Below are 18,923 nucleotides of genomic sequence, written 5' to 3' on the forward strand. Positions count from 1 at the left end.
GTGAGATACCACAAGTTTCATGCAGCCAATTAGAGAATCTGCCCTTTATCTCTATCCTCTGCCTCATTATGCTCAATCTCCTAACTAGGTCAATAGCTGAATTCCAGAACTTCAACTTTAACTAACAGTCTCTTGTCAGGGATTCCACTAAATGTCTTCTGGAAGTCCAAAAGACATTCCTCTGTTTACTACATTAGTCACTTTTTAAAATAACTTCAGATTCATCAAGCATAACCAATCTTTTAAAAGTCCACACTGCACTTTCTGATCAGCTGAAAACATTCACTTCCTCCTTCATTATTGACACTGGTAATTTTTTGACAACAGCCATATGTTAGGCAAACTGGTTTGGACTTCCATAGTTTCTCTATAAAATTTCCTAAAGAACAGAGAGACTTGTACAATTTTCAAGACTTTGGAAGATCTGCAAGGTCAAAAGTGGGGATGTTTGCTAATAATTGTACAACATTCAGCACTACTCATTACTCCTCAGATAGTGAAGCAAACCAATCCCAAATGCAACAAGACTGGACAGTATCTAGACCTGGGCTGACAAGTGCCAAGTACTATTCACACCATACAAATGCCATGCAATGTCCATCTCCAATAAGATACAATCTAATCACCCCTTCAATGGTATTAACATTGCTGAATCCCCCATTATCAACCTCCTCGGAGTTCCACTGACCAGAAACTAAACTGGGCTTGTCATATAAATGCTGTGGCTGTGAGAACAAGTCAGAGGTTCGGAAGACTGCAAGAGGTAACTCACCTTGTGACTCCCTAAAACCCTCTAGGTATCCACCATCTGCATGGCACAAGTTTGGAGTGTACTATCGACAAGTTCCATGGCAGAAATTCACCAAGATTCCTCAGATAGCACCTTCGAAACCCATAGTCACTATCATGAAGGGCAGTCACCAAAGTCATAAAGGACAAGGGCAATGCATGAGAGCACCACCTGCATGTTCCCCCCTCCTCCGCCCCCACCCCCACCCTCCCTCCCCCAAGTCCCTGAGAGTTTGACACTCTGTAGTGCTGATTCAGTATTTGTTTGCTTAGAATGCCTGGCAGGTCCTGGGCCTCCTCCAATGTCGCTCTCTCACCACACAACGCCTGGAGGAAAAACGCTTCATCTTCCGCCTCGGAACACTTCAACCCCAGTGCATCAATGTGGACTCCACGAATTTTGTCATTTCCCCTTCCCCCACCTTACCCCAGTTCCAACCTTCCAGCTCAGCACTGCCCTCATAACCTGTCCTACCTGCCAATCTCCCTTCCCACCAATCTGCTCCACCCTCCCCTCTGACTTATCACCTCCATCCCCACCCCCATTCACCTATTGAACTCTTTGCTACCTTCTCACCAGCCCCACATCCCCCAACCACCCACCCCCCCACCCCCCCCCCCACCCACATTTATCTCTCCACCCTGGAGTCTCCTTGCCTCCATTCCTGATGAAGGGCTTTCGCCCGAAACATCGATTTTCCTGCTCCTCGGATGCTGCCTGACCTGCTGTGCTTTTCCAGCACCACTCTGATCTAAACTCTGGTTTCCAGCATCTGCAGTCCTCACTTTTGCCTATACCAATCTCCATGGCACACAATCGATATTTCTGGTTTTTGAGGCTAGATTATAGTGGTGCTGGAAAAGCACAGCAGGTCAGGCAGCATCTGAGGAGCAGGAAAATCAACATTTTGGGCAAAAGCCCTTCATCAGGAAGATAGGACGATGCTGCCTGACCTGCTGTGCTTTCCCAACACCACTCTAATCTAGACTCTGGTTTCCAGCATCTGCAGTCATTGTTTTTACCCTTTTGGAACTTCCAACCACCTGAGTGCAAATTCCACATCCACCACTCATCCTGCTTCCAAATTAAAAATGGAAGTGCAAGGTTTCAAGGGCTGCTAGATGTATTTGGAAAATTACATTGAAGCTTCCCATCAGTTTTTCTTTGTTATCTGATAGGTGAGTTGGGATATGACCAAAGTCTAAACATTTCGGGATCTGAGTATGAAATGTATCTGATCTGAACCTGCCTTTCCAAAATTGGCAAGTCCCCTTTAAAAATGCAAAAGAATAGCACCTCATGAAGCTGAAAGATCTAATGCCAGAAAGGAAACACTGTGACAAAGGGGAACCAGTTATTACATTCAGCATATGTACATTTGAGTTTTATTTGAAATATTCCACTGCAGGTATCGTATGATGTCAACGGATTTTGTGAGCGCAACCGAGATGTCCTCTTCACCGATTTGATAGAGCTCATGCAAACCAGTGAATTGTAGGTTCTTGAATTTTCATCTCATATGATAACAAAAATGGTCATCATTTCAATCAACTATTGGAAACTGTAGCTTTCTAATTACACATTTTGTTTTTCTCATATATACCGAGTTCAAAAGCACAAAACACCAGGTTATAGTCCAACAGGTTTATTTAGAAGTACAAGTTTTTGGAGCATTGCTCCATTGTCAGGTAGTTAATGGGGCAGGATCATAGGACACAGAAGTTTTCATAAAAGATCAAAGTGTCATTTTACATTTTAATGAATCGAAACTTGCAACGTATCGAAATGATTAAAGACTTAACAGCAATCTAGGTATGTTCAATACATCACATCAGTTGTATGGCCCTTTGATCTTTTACTATTAATTCTGAAGTCTTTACTTCCATAACAAATTTGTTTAAGTTCCCATATGTGTGTGTTCTTGTTGTTTCAAAACAAGTCAACTTTTATACAATGAGCAAATGCAGATTCAAGTCCAGGACAATACAATCAATCCACTCAAGCACCAACGTGATTTTATGGCTTTCAATTTGTCATTTCACCAAAGCATAAATTCACTTTATGGCTTTGTACTAAACCCAAGAGTATTTTGGTCTGCGTCATCCTAACACAGTTCATTTCAGCAGTAAATTGATTTCAAAGTAGCTATTGAAGATGTATGTGGTCAAAATAGGAACAATGGAACAAAATATTAGTCCACGTCTTCTGGATTTATTTCAATCCTACCTCTGTCTCTCTTCTTCCTTTTAAAATGTCTTTCCCGAGAAACATATCAGTGAAACATGTTTGGTTGTATTGATTTCATATGGTCAAAAACTTCACAAATTATTATTCAGACATGCATGAAGAATGATACTCGGTTAAAGTACCAGAATACTGCGGGTACATATTGAACTACAACCCAGTTGAATCAGAAAAGTAAGGCCATACAAAAAAAAAATTCTGACAGGATTTTGTCAATGTTTAATAAGAGGGACTGTTGGGATTAGAACTCTCTAAGGATTACAGATAACATGAATAATTCAGATCTGAGGAATTCATCTCTATGGTAGCTCAATCACATTTTAGTTGAGAAAATTCTAAAACAATACCAACTATTTGATGTAGGACTGGATTTCATTGGCTTGCCAAAGGAAATATCAGTTTTTGTTTCATCGGCTCAATAGTTTTCCCTACTGTGCAATATTTTCACTTTTATCCACAAGTAATGTTGCAGCAGAATGGAACAAAATACCTGGGGGTGAAGGGGAAATGAAGAGAAATGCAACTGTAATCAGAGAGTCTACAGAGACAGGAAATGTAAAAAAAGAGATGTTCACAAAGCACCTTTTGCAACCTCAGAACATACCAAGCACTTAATACCCAATTAAAGACTTTACAAATATAGTCATTGTTATGTAGGAAATGTGACAGTAAGTGCCCCAAAAAGGCAATGTGATATGGCCCAGATAATCTATTTCAGTCACATTTGTTGAGAAATAAATGTTGGACACGACAATAGCAGCTTGCATGTATATAGACACAGCTCCCATTTTTTTTGGTTGACACCATTTTGTAATGATTCTGCTCTTGCCATTCACAACACCTCGAAAATCGACCTTTTAATTCCTTCCTTTGCATTACCATACACTTTGTCATGTGCTATCATCCCCTTCTTTAAAATCGCTTTTGTTTTTCACCAAGTCACAGACTGTTTTGTTCTTCCCCCACCCACCCCTTTCCCAAGCTGTCCACACTTAGTTCAAAATATTTCATGTACTTGACAAAAACTTATTAAATAAAAATGTTGGCCTTGATTTTATCTTTGTAACTTATCAGTATCTTTGTAACTGTAGCCCAGTGAGTCACCATCTTCAGAGTAGAAAGAAAGAAAACTGGAAGAGAGAATAAGTTAATTTTCTGCCTATGTAGGGTTTCATATGCTGACTACATCTGTCACTTCTGTGAAAGGAAAATTGGATAGTTTCAGCAACTGCCCAAACTGGGTTTAACTTAATTCGTAGTTAAATGGGAGAGTATTTCTTGACTAATCTGATTCTTTTTCCAGCCCCTTCATTCAAATGCTGTTTCCAGAAAATCTACAGAATGAGAAGAAAGGCAGGCCAACTACTGCAAGCATGAAGATTAAGGTGCAGTTAAAATTCTTTATTTGCATATGTTAAGAGTGCATGATGTTTTAGATACGTGTGAACCTGATAGAAAGTTTCCCAAGACTGAGAATTGCTCCTGGCACGGAGGGAGATTCAACCCTCTGAAGCACCTCCTGGACACTGTCACAACACTATTTCCTGACAAATCTGATATCGTGAAAAGCACAGCAGGTCAGGCAGCATCCGAGGAGCAGGAGAATTGACATTTCGGGCATAAGCCCTTCATCAGTCCTCACTTTCTACTATCTAACAAATCTGAAGGCATTACATTAAATATTTTTTATGACTTGAGTCAGTTTTCCCAGTTAGTATCTTCGTCAATGCAATACTTTTCAGATATAAAAATGCTTTGGGAAGTCCAATGGCCATGAGAAATATATGAGGGAATTTGTATTTTAAATTCAGAAACATAGGAGAATCATATAATCCCTACAGTGTGGAAACAAGCTCTTGGGCCCAACAAGTCCACACTGACTCTGCAAAGAGTAACCCACCCAGACCCATTCAGCAGAAAAGGTAGCTCGGATGGCAGAAGGAGATGGATTGGATCAGAAGACATCTGTGGTAGCAGGATGAGTATGTGTTTGGAATTGAGGAAAGGTCTTAGGTATGACCATATCATTATCCCCAATGTTACGACCAACTCTGGGTGCCTCAGGCTTGTCACAATCAGCATCATGTGGCTAAGGATTCTCCATAAGGCTCATGAGGATCTTGTACGTTGCAATCAAGTTCTCTCTTACTCTTTTAAAAAACAAATGATAAAGTCTATTTTTTCTCTCAGCAGATAATGTGTCCATTCTAGCTACTAGTCTAATAGATCTTACCTGAACTGCATCCAATATATTTCCATCCTTCCTCAAATAAGGAGAGCAATACCATATACAGTACTCCAGATGTGGTTTCATAATGCCTTGTATAACTGAAGTATAACCTTCCGGTTTTAGTATCCAATTCTCCCTGCAAGAAATAATTACATTCAATTAGCTATCCTAATTACTTGCTGTACCTGCATATTAACTCTTTACAATTCATTCAGTAGGACCAGAACCCTCTGCATCTCAGAGTTCTGCAATCTCTCAGTATTTGGATAATATGTTTGTTTGTTTAGTCTTCTTGCCAAAATGGATAATTTCACATTTCGCCATATTATACTCCAATTGCTGATCTTTATCCACACACTTAACCCTGTCTATATCCTTTGTAACTTCCTTAATCCTCTTCACAATATATTTTCCTAACAATGAGAGGCCAATGACCAGCGTTGATCCACTGCTTTTCATCATTTACATATATGATTTTGATGTGAATATAGGAGGCATGGTTAGTAAGTTTGCAGATAGCATCAAAATTCCAGATGGCATAATGGAGAGTGAAGGAGATTATCTTAGAGTACAATAGGACATTGATCAGAAGTGCCAATGAAGCGAGAAGCAGCAGATGGAGTTTAATTTGGATAAATGTGAGGTGCTGCATTTTGGAATGACAAATCAGGGCAGGACTTATGCAGTTAATAATAGGATCCTGGGTGTATTGCCGAAGAAAGAGACCTAGAGGTGCAGGTGCATAGTTCTTTGAAAATGGAGTCACAGGTAGTCAGCGTGGTGAAGAAGATGTTTGATATGCTTGTCTTCATTGGTCAGAACATTGAGTGTAGGAGTTGGAGCATCATGTTGTGCGTGTACAGGACATTGCTGAGACCACTTTTAGAATATTGCATACAATTCTGGTCTCCCTCCTATAAGAAGGATGTTATTAAACTTGAGAGGGTGAAGAAAACATTCACAAGGATGCTGCTGGGATGGAGTGATGGAGTGTTAGGGAGAGGCTGAATAGACTGGGCCTTTTTTACCCGGAACATCAGCGGCCGAGGGGATGGCCTTATAGAGGTTTATAAATGATAAGGGACACAGAGAAGGTAAATAGCTAATGCCTTTTTCTTAGAGTGGGGGAGTCCAAAACTAGAGGGCATAAATTTAAGGTAGGAGGAGAAAAGTTTAAAAAGGTCCTGAGGGGTAACTTTTCCTGGTGTGAGTATGGAACAAGCTGCGAGAGGATGTGGTGGAGGTTGATACAATTACAACATTTAAGTGGCAACTGGATGGATATATGAATAGGAAGGGATGGGGAGATATGGGCCAAGTCAAATGAGTCCAGGTCAGATTGGGATGCATTGGACCAAAGCATCTGTTTCTGTGCTGTATGAATCTATGACACTATGGCTTGTGTCAACAGCAAATTTAGTCACCATACCTTCTGTCATTTATATAAAATTGTAAACAGTTGAGTACTATTCCTTGTGGCACACTACTCATTGCATCTTGCCAGCTAGGAGAAGGTGAGGACTGCAGATGCTGGAGAACAGAGCTGAAAAATGTGTTGCTGGAAAAGCACAGCAGGTCAGGCAGCATCCAAGGATTTTTTTCTTTTTCAGGCAACATCCAAAGATTCCTGAAGAAGGGCTTATGCCCAAAACGTCGACTCTCCTGCTCCTTGGATACTGCCTGACCTGCTGCGCTTTTCCAGCAACACATTTTTCAGCATCTTGCCAGCCAGAATATTACCCATTTGTACCAACTGTCTGTTTCTTGATAGTTGTCCCCTGCACCCTGAGCTTTTATTTTCTACAAAATCCTTTGATGCAGTGCTTCCTCAATGCCTTCTCAAATATATTACATCAACTGGATGTACCCTTTACCCTCAGCACATTACTTCCCCGAAAAATACAATAAATTGATTAAACATGATTCCATTCCCCAAAACCATACTAATTCAGCCTGATTACCTTGAACATTTCTAAATGCCCTGCTTTAACGTCTTTAATGATCACTTCAAACATTTTCCCAATGAAACGTGTGTCTGTATGTTCCTGCTTTCTGTCTTCCTCCATTTTTCAATAAAGGGGGTTGCATTCACAATTTTCCATTCTAATGGCACTTTTACAGGTCCAGGAAATTCTGTAAAATTAAAACTAATCCATTAACTAGCTCACTCATCAGCCCACAGCTCCAACAATTTGTTCGGTGATGTTTGTCTAGTGATTGCAATTTTCTTGAGTTACTTCCTCTCTTCCATTTCCTGATTACTTTCTACTTATAACCTCTATAGCAGATCCCCATGCAAAATATCTGTTCAATTCATCAGCTTTTTTTTATTTTCCATTATTAATTCCATCGAATGTTTTTCAAGAGAACTCATGCTCACTTGGTTAACTTTTTTGTTTTATATTTATGTCTAGCTTTCTTTCATACGTTTTCCCTCTTTGTTAATCTTTTAGTCAATCTTTGCTTTTTTAAAATATATTCTGTTCATCTTCTGATTTGAGTTTTGTACAATTACATATTTTTGCCTTATGTTTGACATGTTTTTAACTTTGCTTCATTAACCATAGGTAGCAGGTTCTCTGCTTTGAGTTTTCTTTCTCGTTGAAATATATCTAATCTGCGTATTCTGAAATACCCCCATAAATGACACTACCACATCGATACTTTTATTTTTTCCCCAAATCAACCTGTTCAACAATGTAAACACATTCTGTGCCAAAAGCCCTACCTTAGTCTAATTTGTAATTCATTTTATTTAGCTTTGCTTTCATGCCCTCACATTTGCCCTGCTTTATATTTAAAATATTCGTCTTGGATTGGTGAGCATTGAATAAACGTCATACAACTACAATGACAAATAAGCAGCCCCATGAATTACCATTTCTTATTGCCTTAATATCAATGATATTTCAAGAAGCTTTGGAAATCCAAGCATGCAGCGTTATGTTTGAATGCCAATTTCAATCTTCATACAATCAAGTGATTAAATATTTGAATTGTCAACCTGTCTTTCTGGGGAGGTTACATACTTTGACGCCAGCTGAACATGGAGAGGTTACATACTCTGACGCCAGCTGAACATGGGGAGGTTACATACTCTGACACCAGCTGAACATGGGGAGGTTACATACTTTGACGCCAGCTGAACATGGGGAGGTTACATACTCTGACGCCAGCTGAACATGCTGAACAACTGAGGAATCAGTGTTGGAGCTGACTTCAGAGTGTATTGACATACTTCATGACTGTAAGCCCCCACTCCCTCTTATTCGTCTTAAATGTGCCTCAACGTTAAACTTTTCCTCATTATTTCAGCGAATCCACCTGATTTTTGCCCTTTTTATGTACTACTGAAGTAGCCAATTTTTTCTTGCATATCTGATCCACAGGAAAAATGCACCAAGTCAATTTGAACATTCATGTGATATGCTAACTAATGTTACATATAATTTAATCAATCATGTACGCTGCTGGAGTGGTAAACTGGTTCTGGTTCACCCTTCAGCTTCTGTGAAGATTGGCCTGTAATGTAAGCACCTGTATGAAGCTGCCTGGTTTGTTTCATGACTGGCTCAGTACGGGGAGTATAAATATGTAAAAATTTGTTTCATCATTTAAAAGAAACTTGCTTTTCTTTAGCATGGAATCCTAACGTTTAATTAATCATGGGCATTCTTCAAATTGCTTAACATGTGCTTGTATCATTCCTGTGATTTAGAAACAAGCAAATGACCTGGTCAGCAAGTTAATGAAGTGTACTCCACATTATATTCGCTGCATAAAACCGAATGAGACTAAGAGACCCAAAGATTGGGAAGAGAGCAGGTATGCTGCCTTGGTCTTATATAAAGTATTCTAAGAACAACTTGTCTTATAATCATTTTAGAATGCTTTCCCTTTAATACAAAGCTTTGAAGTATTTAAGACACCTTCATGTATAAAACTGGCTTGGAACAGAAATGGGCATTTACAGGGGAGCCTGACGTTTTGCTGCAAAAATGATGAATCAATTCAGTCCAAGCAATTGGGTAGACTCTTTATATTCTCTGAAACAATTAAACAAGTTACATAGTTGAAAAATCAGAGCAACAAGATAAATTATTCCCACATCTTGGGAATAAATGTCCAAAACTCACACAGCCGCAGCCTAATAAATAAATGTACTGTGATTCAATTACAACATGGCACTCTTGAATATTTGTGTGATGAAATGTTGTCTTTCTCCAAACCTAGCAGCAGTTTGAATGAAATCCTGCAACTCCCTTTCTAACAGCAGTGTGGGTGGACCTATGGACTCCAGGTGTTCAAGAAGGCAACTGACCACCACATTCCCAGTGGGAATTATGAATGGGCAATAAATGCTGGCCCAACCAATGATTCCCACATCCTAAGAACAATTATTACACTGAAGTCAAATCCAATTGTTTACTGTTTTTTTGCCACTTCTTGGGCTGGCAACTAACAAGAAAATCACAGTAAATGCATTACTTCAAAGGTCAAGCACAGCAACAGTTTCCACTTTCTGCTCAGTATTGCTATATTTGTGATATTTGATTGTGGTGATCATCAATGATATGATATTTTCAACTTTATTTGAATACACAAGTTATCACATGATCCATAGTTTTGTCATACATATATCTGGAAGTTCAAGTCCTTCCATTTAGGATTTCTTTTTCATAAATTAAATATCATGGTGTGGAATTTCCTTGGCTTGTCAGCCAGAGATACACATGATTTTAGCAGAAACAATTACATGGCTTAAAAAGTCTTTCATACTTGGGCACAGGTATACCTGCTTACCATAATGTGGCTAAGTCTTCTCAATCTTTTACATCTGCCTATCAAACCAATCCAAATGAACCTCCACCCAAAACCGGCCAATAGTCCTGGGGTAATTTCACAAATATGGATAGCCACACCTATTGGGTTTGTACAAGGAACTCAATATCATAGCCACATTTTCAGGTAGAGTCTTCTTGTGAGAAAGCTATGAATTGAAAATCTAGCCCAGGTTGATAAAGGTGCTGTGTCATTCATGAATGAATGGTGGTCACATCTTAGTGGTGACAATGGTGGAAGCTTACATTTTCGAACTGAAAGAACATCCACTGGTATCCTCATGAGTTCTAAGTGTTTTGCCTGTTTGCTACAAGTTTACACCCACTTGTAACCTTGGTGCATCCTAATGAGACTGAACATCCTTTGGATTTGGGAAATGATGTGTGGCTTTAGCTGCAGTGCCTGGATTGTGTTTTTTGTGACCAGGAGGGGAGGGGTGGATCACCTTCCTTCCTTTTAACCTCCTTGTTCAGCTGTAACAAAGAGTTTTCATTTTTTTCACCATGCAGCTTTTTCAAATGTCATACCAATCTAGACTAAGGAACTCCAGTACTCAAACACAACCTCTTGTAAGGAAAGGCAACAAACTGAAATCCTCATCCTCATCCTCATACCTTTCTGATTTGCACTCTTAAACACAATGAAGCTGACAGACAAAAGGAAGAATGAAGGACATTCTGAAGACAGTTCTGAAGATGAAGAAATGAAAAGTATCCTACTACATTTAGGACAAATATATCATGTTTCGTGGAATTAATTGCTCACTTGTCTCAGTGTGTGCTACAGAAAATAATGTTTGAGGGCTCCATTAGAAAATAAGACTGCAACATGATCAACAACCTCTGGCCCAAGATCTACAGGATGTTTCTGCATAGTAATTTAGTCTGTAGACTTGCTTAAAAATTCAGTCTCAGCATCAGTCATTTTAAGCACTCAGTAATCCAGTCTAATGGTTTGTCAAGATGTATCAGTAACCCTTCTGACCAAAATCAAAAATAGCTTCCTTCTTTTACTGAGGTATTAGTATAATCTCTGTTTTCATAACCTAATCTTTCAGAGTGAAGCACCAAGTTGAATACCTGGGACTGAAAGAAAATATCCGAGTCCGACGAGCGGGATTTGCTTACAGGAGAGCTTTCCCAAAATTCATACAGAGGTACGTTTCCCACTGTTAGGGAGTTAATGCAAATGTGTCATTATTTAAAATAGAGCTAAAATGAACTGTGGTTTTGGTCATCATCATTGCTATTAAGATACCAAATCCAGTTAGGTGTTTTCCCAGTGATTTCATCACTTCCTGTTTGCAATTGTGCCACTCATCGTGTGCAGCAAATAAACAAAAGCTCTCAAAGTACGCATTTTATGAAAGTCCCTACTTCCTGCTCCCTCTGCTCCCACCAGCCCCACTCCCTCACATTTCATGATTGGCATTGCTCATAATGGGCTTTTATTTTTATTCATTCATGGATGACTAGGCCAGCGTTCATTGCCCAACCCTAAATGCCCAGAGCGCAGTTAAGAGTCAATCACATTGCTGTGGGTCTGGAGTCTTACGTAGGCCAACTAAGGATGGCAGTTTCATTCCCTAAAGGACATTAGTGAACAATCAACAGTCATCAATAGACCTCTTAATTCCAGATATTTATTGAATTTGAATTCCACCATTTGCCATGGTGGGATTCAAACCAGAGTCCCCAGAGTGTTGTTTGGATCTCTGGATTAACAGTCCAGCTTTGCCTGTAAATATTCAAAAGGCTACATGGGGGTTTACTGGTGGTGATCAGTAGGATAAAAAAGTCACGATGATATTGGTGGTGGGAAGGTCACTCATTTGTGCGTGTTAATACTTCTGGGTAGAGAAAAGAAAAAAGAAAGCCCCTATGATTTATCTCCCTTGATGCTCACAGCAGTTGAAAGCACATAATGTGCAACTTGTGAGGCTGCAAAAGTTTGTGTGCTTGTGACTGTGACAGACTAAGGTTGTTCTGGATAGAAGGCAAGACAGGGAACTTTAACACCAGTTAGAATTCAGTGCTGAGACAGAGGGAATCTAAACTGAAAAGGACAGGAAAGTAAGTAAGACATTTAAATCTAGAAGTAATATGTGTGATTAGCACAATATTTATTGCAATGGAAATTGCAGAATCTAAACTAAATTCAACGTTAATCCCTGGGATGAAACAAGTTACATTGTAACTTGTTCTTTATAAACAATGTTACAGCTTGGCACAAAATATTAAAATCCAAGTTCAACATTTTTGCAAGAGGCTGCTGCCTTTAGGTAATTAACAAAGGCATAAAACAATTCAATAAATAAGTTAAATGATTTTGTGAAATACATTTTATTTAATTTAAACGTTTATCTTGGACATTGGGGAGAGAATGTTGCTTGCCAAGCATAAATTCACTGTTAAATAGATGAGTGTGTAGTGAAGAGTCCATTATGCCAACAAAGGGTTATCTCCAAAAGGTTTTAGTGACTGAGGAAAAAATGGTAGATGAACACCAACCTGTGGCTAGAGCCTGTAACTGCAAAACGTGAAAAAACATGAGATTTTCTCTTAAGCATGCATTTTAAAATTTATAATAAAGTCAGCGAATCAAACAGCACAGAAACAGACCCTTCAGTCCAACTCATCCGCACCAATAAAGTTCACTAAACTAAACTTGTCTGCATTTGGCCCAAATCCCTCTTAACCTTTCCTATTCATGTACCTATTCAAATGTCTTTTAAATATTGTAACCATATGTGCAGCTACCACTTCCTCTGGTGGTTCATTCCACATATGAACCATCCTCTGTGTGAAAAACGTATCGCTCAAGTCCCTTTTAAATCTTTTTTCTCTATCCTTAAAAATAATCCCCTCGTTTTGAAACCCCTAACCTAGGGAAAAGACCTTTGCCGCTGCTGCAAATGTGTTGCTGGTCAAAGCACAGCAGGCCAGGCAGCATCTCAGGAATAAAGACCTTTGCCATCCACCTTATCTATGCCCCTCATGATTTTATAAACTTCTATAAGGTCACTCCTCAACCTCCTACACTCCAGTGAAAATGTCCTAGCAAACCGAACTTCTGTTTATAACTGAAACCCTCCATTCCCCTTAACATCCTGGTAAATTTTTCTGAGTTCTCTCCAGTTTAATTACATCCTTCCTATAGGAGGGTACACAGTACTCTAAAGTACTCTAATGTCCTTTATAACCTCAACATGCCATCTCAACCATTATACACAAAGGTCTGAACAATGAAGGCAAGCTTGCTAAACACCTCCTTAACCACCCCTATCTACCAATGATGCAATTTCCAAACAATTATGTACTTGTATCCCTAGGTCTCTTTGTCCGACAACATTCCCAGGGACCTACCATGAACTGCGTAAGTCCTGCCCTTGTCAGTTTTATATTTATCCAAATTAAAATCCATCTGCCACTCCTCAGCCCATTGGCCTAATTGATCAAGATCACTTTGTAATCTCAGATAACTCTCTTCACTGTCCACTGTACCACCAATTTTAGTGCCATCCACTAACTTAATTCTCCTAAATTCTCAACCGAATTGTCAACATATATGACAAACAACAGTGGACCCAGCACTGATCCCTGTAGAACATCACTAGTTACAGGTTTCCAGTCTGAAACACACCTCTCCGTGCCCGCCCTCTGTCTCTTACTGTCAAGCCCATTTTGCATGCAATTGGCCAACTCTCCATGAATCCCTTGTGATCTAACCTTACTAATCAGACTACCAATACAACAAGCTGACACGGAAACATGACCAAAAAGATGACAAAAGAAATTGTAATCAGGGTGAGTGCAAGTGAAAATAATATGTTTTATGAAGATAAAGATAGATATTTACATGCATCTTCTCATAGGGCTAAAATATGTGCTCTCTGTGATTTGTTCTTGTTAAAGGTACGCTATCCTTACACCAGAGACCTGGCCTTATTGGCGTGGCGATGAGCGCCAAGGAGCCCTGCATCTTCTTCGTTCTGTCAATATTGATACTGACCAGTACCAAATGGGGAAAACCAAAGTATTTGTCAAGAATCCAGAATCGGTGCGTACTGCTGTGGATTGTTTTGACATTTCTTATTTGTCATGATTTAGAATCCAAAATTAGATTTATTTATGAAACACCATCAAGTCAACTGCATGACTTAACATTTCTCACTTCGTACTAAGATGGCTCCTACAGTGAAGGCTGACGAGTGGCAATTATGACTTGCTCAGCCGTGAATGTTTGATTATGAATGATTTGGAGATGCTGGTGTTAGACTGGGGTGTACAAAGTTAAAAATCACACCACAATAGGTTATAATCCAACAGGTTTAATTGGAAGCACTAGGTTTTGGTGCTACAACTACCTGAAGAAGGAGCAGTGCTCCGAAAGCTAGTGCTTCCAATGAAACCTGTTGGACTATAACCTGATGTTGTGTGATTTTTTAACTTTGATTATGAATGGTTTGTGATCTCAATATTTCTCTTAACCTTTTACTACTACCTGTTCTGGCAATGGTTTTCTTCATTAAGCTTTTGCTGATCCAGTATTTTGACATGACAGCTTTTCTTGTTGGAAGAAATGAGAGAACGGAAGTTTGATAAATTTGCAAGAACCATTCAAAAAGCATGGAGGAAATACATTGCACGAAGAAAGTATGAACAGATGAGAGAAGAAGGTAACGCATTAATGGTCATTACAAGAAATATGTAAGAGAGGTATATACCAATGGGAAACTCTCTGATGTTGGTGAATTGATCGAGTTAAATCTAATGTAAAGGAGTTTTAAGTTTATCAATATAAATAGTTTATCCAGAGACTTTATAGAGATTTATAAAAAATCATGGATAAACTGAATAGCCAAGGTCTTTTCCCCAGAGTAGAGGAGTCCAAAGCTAGAGGGCAAGGGTTTAAGATGAGAAGGGAAAGATTTAAAAGGAACCTGAGGGGCTGCTTTTGCACGCAGAGGATGGTGCATGTGTGGAATAAACTGCAAAAGGAAGTAGTGGAGGTTGGTACAATTACAACATTTGGATGGGTACATGAATAGGAAGCATTTAGAGGACTATAGACCAAATGCTGACAAATAGGACTAGATTTATTTGGGACATCTGGTCATCATGGATAAGTTGGACCGAAGGGTCTGTTTCCATGCTGTGCAACTCTATGACTCTATTTGTGACAACCATTTAGGAAATTCGTTGAAGGCTCCCAAAGATATTAGAAATGTTCTTTTGCTTATTACTTCAACATGGCGATAGGAGGAGTAGGAGTGCTTGTCCTGTCTATACAGTAATTCTTCAAACCCCTACTGGCCTGCACCTGGCACCTTTCAATCCCCTCCCCTTACCATCACAGGACTGAATTCAGGGCAGCAACCATGGTGCTGGAAAAGTCCCTGCATTCACCATTCAACCCTAGATATAAGGCATTTTGTTTCTTACTTCTCAGAGTAACTCTGAAAATAAATTATATAAACTCAAGAGAAGTTATCAGTATTAATTCCTACTTAAGCCCTTCAAATAAGGTGATATTTTTATAATTATCAGAGAGGATTCAGGGTCCCAAATTAGATTTATTCATGAAACAACAAGCTTTTGTTGATGACTAAGTGACTGGTCAACTGCATGATTTAACATTGTTCCATACAGAGTAGGAAACTCATCTTTGGCTTGATTGGAGTCTAATCTAAATTATATAAATGAGATATCTGAGTGCATCAACTTACTATAACCTCCTGTCTAATTCATACATCCTTTCAGCACTCTCTTGTTCAAGGTCTAACACTGACACCTTGTTCTCAATTTAACAGCTCTTGTCATTCTGCCAATTTGCCTATGAACCTTGACCCTTCACTCTTTCTCACACTTTGCTTTGACTTCTGATCTATTATCATCAATGTTCTTTAACATAATTCTCTTGTATTTACATACAAATAATTGACAGAAATAGAAAAAAAGGAAGCCCCATCATTGGTTTGAGGTCCTTGTCTCTACTTGTTGTAAAATTACCATAAATCCTAATTTAGGATGTTTACTGCAGCCTCCAGCATACTTTACAACTTCAAGGAACGAAGAAGGAATAGCATTAACCGAAACTTTGTTGGTGACTATCTTGGCATCGAAGACCGACCAGAGCTACGGCAGTTTGTTGGGAAGCGGGAGAGGATAGACTTTGCAGACTCTATTACCAAGTTTGACAGGAGATTTAAGGTAATGGATGACAAGCATATTTTCAAATAATGGAAAGGCGAATCAGTTATGTTTCATTTCTTGTTTGTTTAATCATTTTCTCTCAATGTTTTCATTTACCCCTCCATATCCCTGAGTTCAGATTATTCTCCACGCAAACTACCGAAGTTAGAAGTGGTGTTGCCAAACTATATTTGGAAAAATGGTTTATGATAGCAGAAATATCAATTAACATTGCTATGTGACTGAATTAGTTTAGTATTTAATAACTTTTTTTAATGTAACCATATGATCTCAAGGAGTTATATGGTTAATTGACCTGGGTTATCTAAAAATTATCTCCAATATCATTCTTAGTGCTTATGATGACAGGTCATCAATGCAGTATTATCTTGCAGTATTAAAACTGTATATCAAGGCTTTTTTTTTTGTTTGTGCATGGCAATTGCTGAAGGGAGATGAACTAAGAACGTGGAATGATTAGGCTGAGTCGTCACTTACTTTTCATCACCACCAACATCCCAGAGATTGCCAGTTTCCAGAAACTGAAGTGGACCAGACATATAAATACTCTGGCTACAACAACAGATCAGAAGCTGGGAATTTGAAGGCAAATAACTTATCTTCTGACTCTTCAAAGCATGTTCACCATCTACAAGACACCAGTCAGAAATGTGAAGGCATACTCTCCACTTGCCTGAGTGCAACAGCACTTGAAAAGCTAACCACTATTCAAAACAAAGCAACACACTTGATTCCAACCCATTCAACATCTTAAACATTGTCAGGAGTGTAAAGCATCTATAAAATGCACTGCAGCAACTCATCAAGATGCCTTTGACAGCACCTTCCAAATCCATGACTTCTGCCACCAGATCTATAAGAATACTACATCCAGCTTTAATTCACTCACAACTATGATTTAGAACTATTTCACCATTCCTTCACTGTCATTGTGTCAAAATCCTCAAATTCCCTTTGTATAGCCATTGTGGGTGTGCCTACATTACAGAGACAGCAGGGATTCAAAAAGCCAGCTCACCAGCAGCTTTTGAAGATAATGAAGGTCGAACAGGCCTTGCCAACAGTGTTGGTATCCCAAGAATAAATGCTGTGCACAGCAAAGATAAAATGTGTGTACCTTGAATGAGTATAAAGTAACTGTGTAAATGAGATAGAAAATTTATATTGGGTTTTCTGTTCATACTTTCATTTGTTTGACAAATGGACCAGAACCCAGAAGAATTAGATCTTTTGGCCTTGACTTCAATCCTGCTCAGATCGGAGGCTCTGGCTGCGGTGATTTCTTTCGTTCGGAATGGTAGGAGGAGAACTGCTGAAGGTCTTCTGGTTCTAACTTAGTTCTGTCAACATTATAGACTCGCATGTATTCAGCCAACATTTTTTTGAAAATTATGAATGTAACGAACAATGTGATAACGACTGGATAATCTACACTTTATATTGTGATGTTGACAGATAGACAAACACCCTGGGACTGACTCATCTGCCCTTCTTTGATGGAATGGGTTGGAATCTTTTACATTCACCTGAATAGACAGTTCGTCCACAGTTTAACATCATATCCGAAAAACGTCAGCTGTTCTGGGAAAGCAGCCAGTAGAACCTGAAACTGACAACTGTATCCTCGTGCTTCCAAAGGCAACTGGAGTTTTGTCCCCACTTACAGGGTCAGGGTCTTGTCAAGGGGCATTCTTAGATGTATTAATACAATGGGTCAATTGTAAATGATTCAATCACACAAATGTACTCCATTTCAGGTCAGATCAGGCACTCTACTTCGCCTGTTGTCAGATAAGGACAGGGAGGAAAATTGTAGCTATACAAAAGAGAACAAGATATGGAAAAGCTCTCTAATTTTATCATACATTCAGTTTGACATGTGTCTAGCATGGGATCTGACAGATTTTGATTCTGGTTAAGAGTATGGCGCTGGAAAAGCACAGCAGGTCAAGCAGCATCCGAGGAGCAGGAGAATCGACGTTTCAGACATAAGCCTTTCATTGATTTTGATCTTCTTAGAGACTTTGTGATGTATCCGTTGGATTTACACCTACATTCCACATGGAATAAGAAGGGTACTGGATATGAATGTGATATGAGTGGCCAGAAATTCAACTGGAGAAGCTTAAAAGCTAATTGTCCTTCCTCCCACTTCCATGGCTACTGTGCCAGGTCCCCATGCAAAATCTGAAAACCTTACAGCAACATAAAAGAATTGTAAAGCAATTGAAGCAGATCTCCTTCCATCCATTGTTCTGATCTTTACAGCCCATATCGAGACAGTAAGAAACAGCCTTCCTTGTCAACATCTCTGTGGCTGCAACAATTATGGAGAGAATATCTCTTCTTTCTTTCTAATTACTTTCTTCTCTTAAAGGGTTAACCAATAATTCATGCTGTAAGAGAGAAAAAATTTCAAACAAATTGAGCAATGCCAACAGATTAAAGAATCTCATAGGACTACGCTAAGCATTTACCCTACTAATACAATCAATAATCATTCTGTTATTGTTGTCTGAAACACTATAATAATTTATGCAAATCTATAATGATGCAGTTTATGAACTTTGAATAGTCAATTATATTCATGGAATGGTGAAAG

The 18,923-nt window shown here is 39.0% G+C and overlaps 1 protein-coding gene across 1 annotated transcript in view; it reads left to right on the plus strand.

Moving 5' to 3' along the window:
- myo1f (myosin IF) overlaps positions 1 to 18,923 on the plus strand; it is a 155,483-nt gene that overhangs the window by 113,498 nt on the left and 23,062 nt on the right. The window contains exons 15-21 of the mRNA XM_060845959.1: positions 2,199 to 2,284; positions 4,338 to 4,419; positions 8,983 to 9,089; positions 11,164 to 11,262; positions 14,021 to 14,165; positions 14,670 to 14,784; positions 16,149 to 16,318. Coding sequence (XP_060701942.1) covers positions 2,199 to 2,284; positions 4,338 to 4,419; positions 8,983 to 9,089; positions 11,164 to 11,262; positions 14,021 to 14,165; positions 14,670 to 14,784; positions 16,149 to 16,318 — 804 coding nt within the window. The remainder of the gene's footprint in view (positions 1 to 2,198; positions 2,285 to 4,337; positions 4,420 to 8,982; positions 9,090 to 11,163; positions 11,263 to 14,020; positions 14,166 to 14,669; positions 14,785 to 16,148; positions 16,319 to 18,923) is intronic.

The sequence above is a fragment of the Hemiscyllium ocellatum genome, chromosome 28, assembly GCF_020745735.1.
Source record: "Hemiscyllium ocellatum isolate sHemOce1 chromosome 28, sHemOce1.pat.X.cur, whole genome shotgun sequence".
Classification (NCBI taxonomy): Eukaryota; Metazoa; Chordata; class Chondrichthyes; order Orectolobiformes; family Hemiscylliidae; genus Hemiscyllium; species Hemiscyllium ocellatum.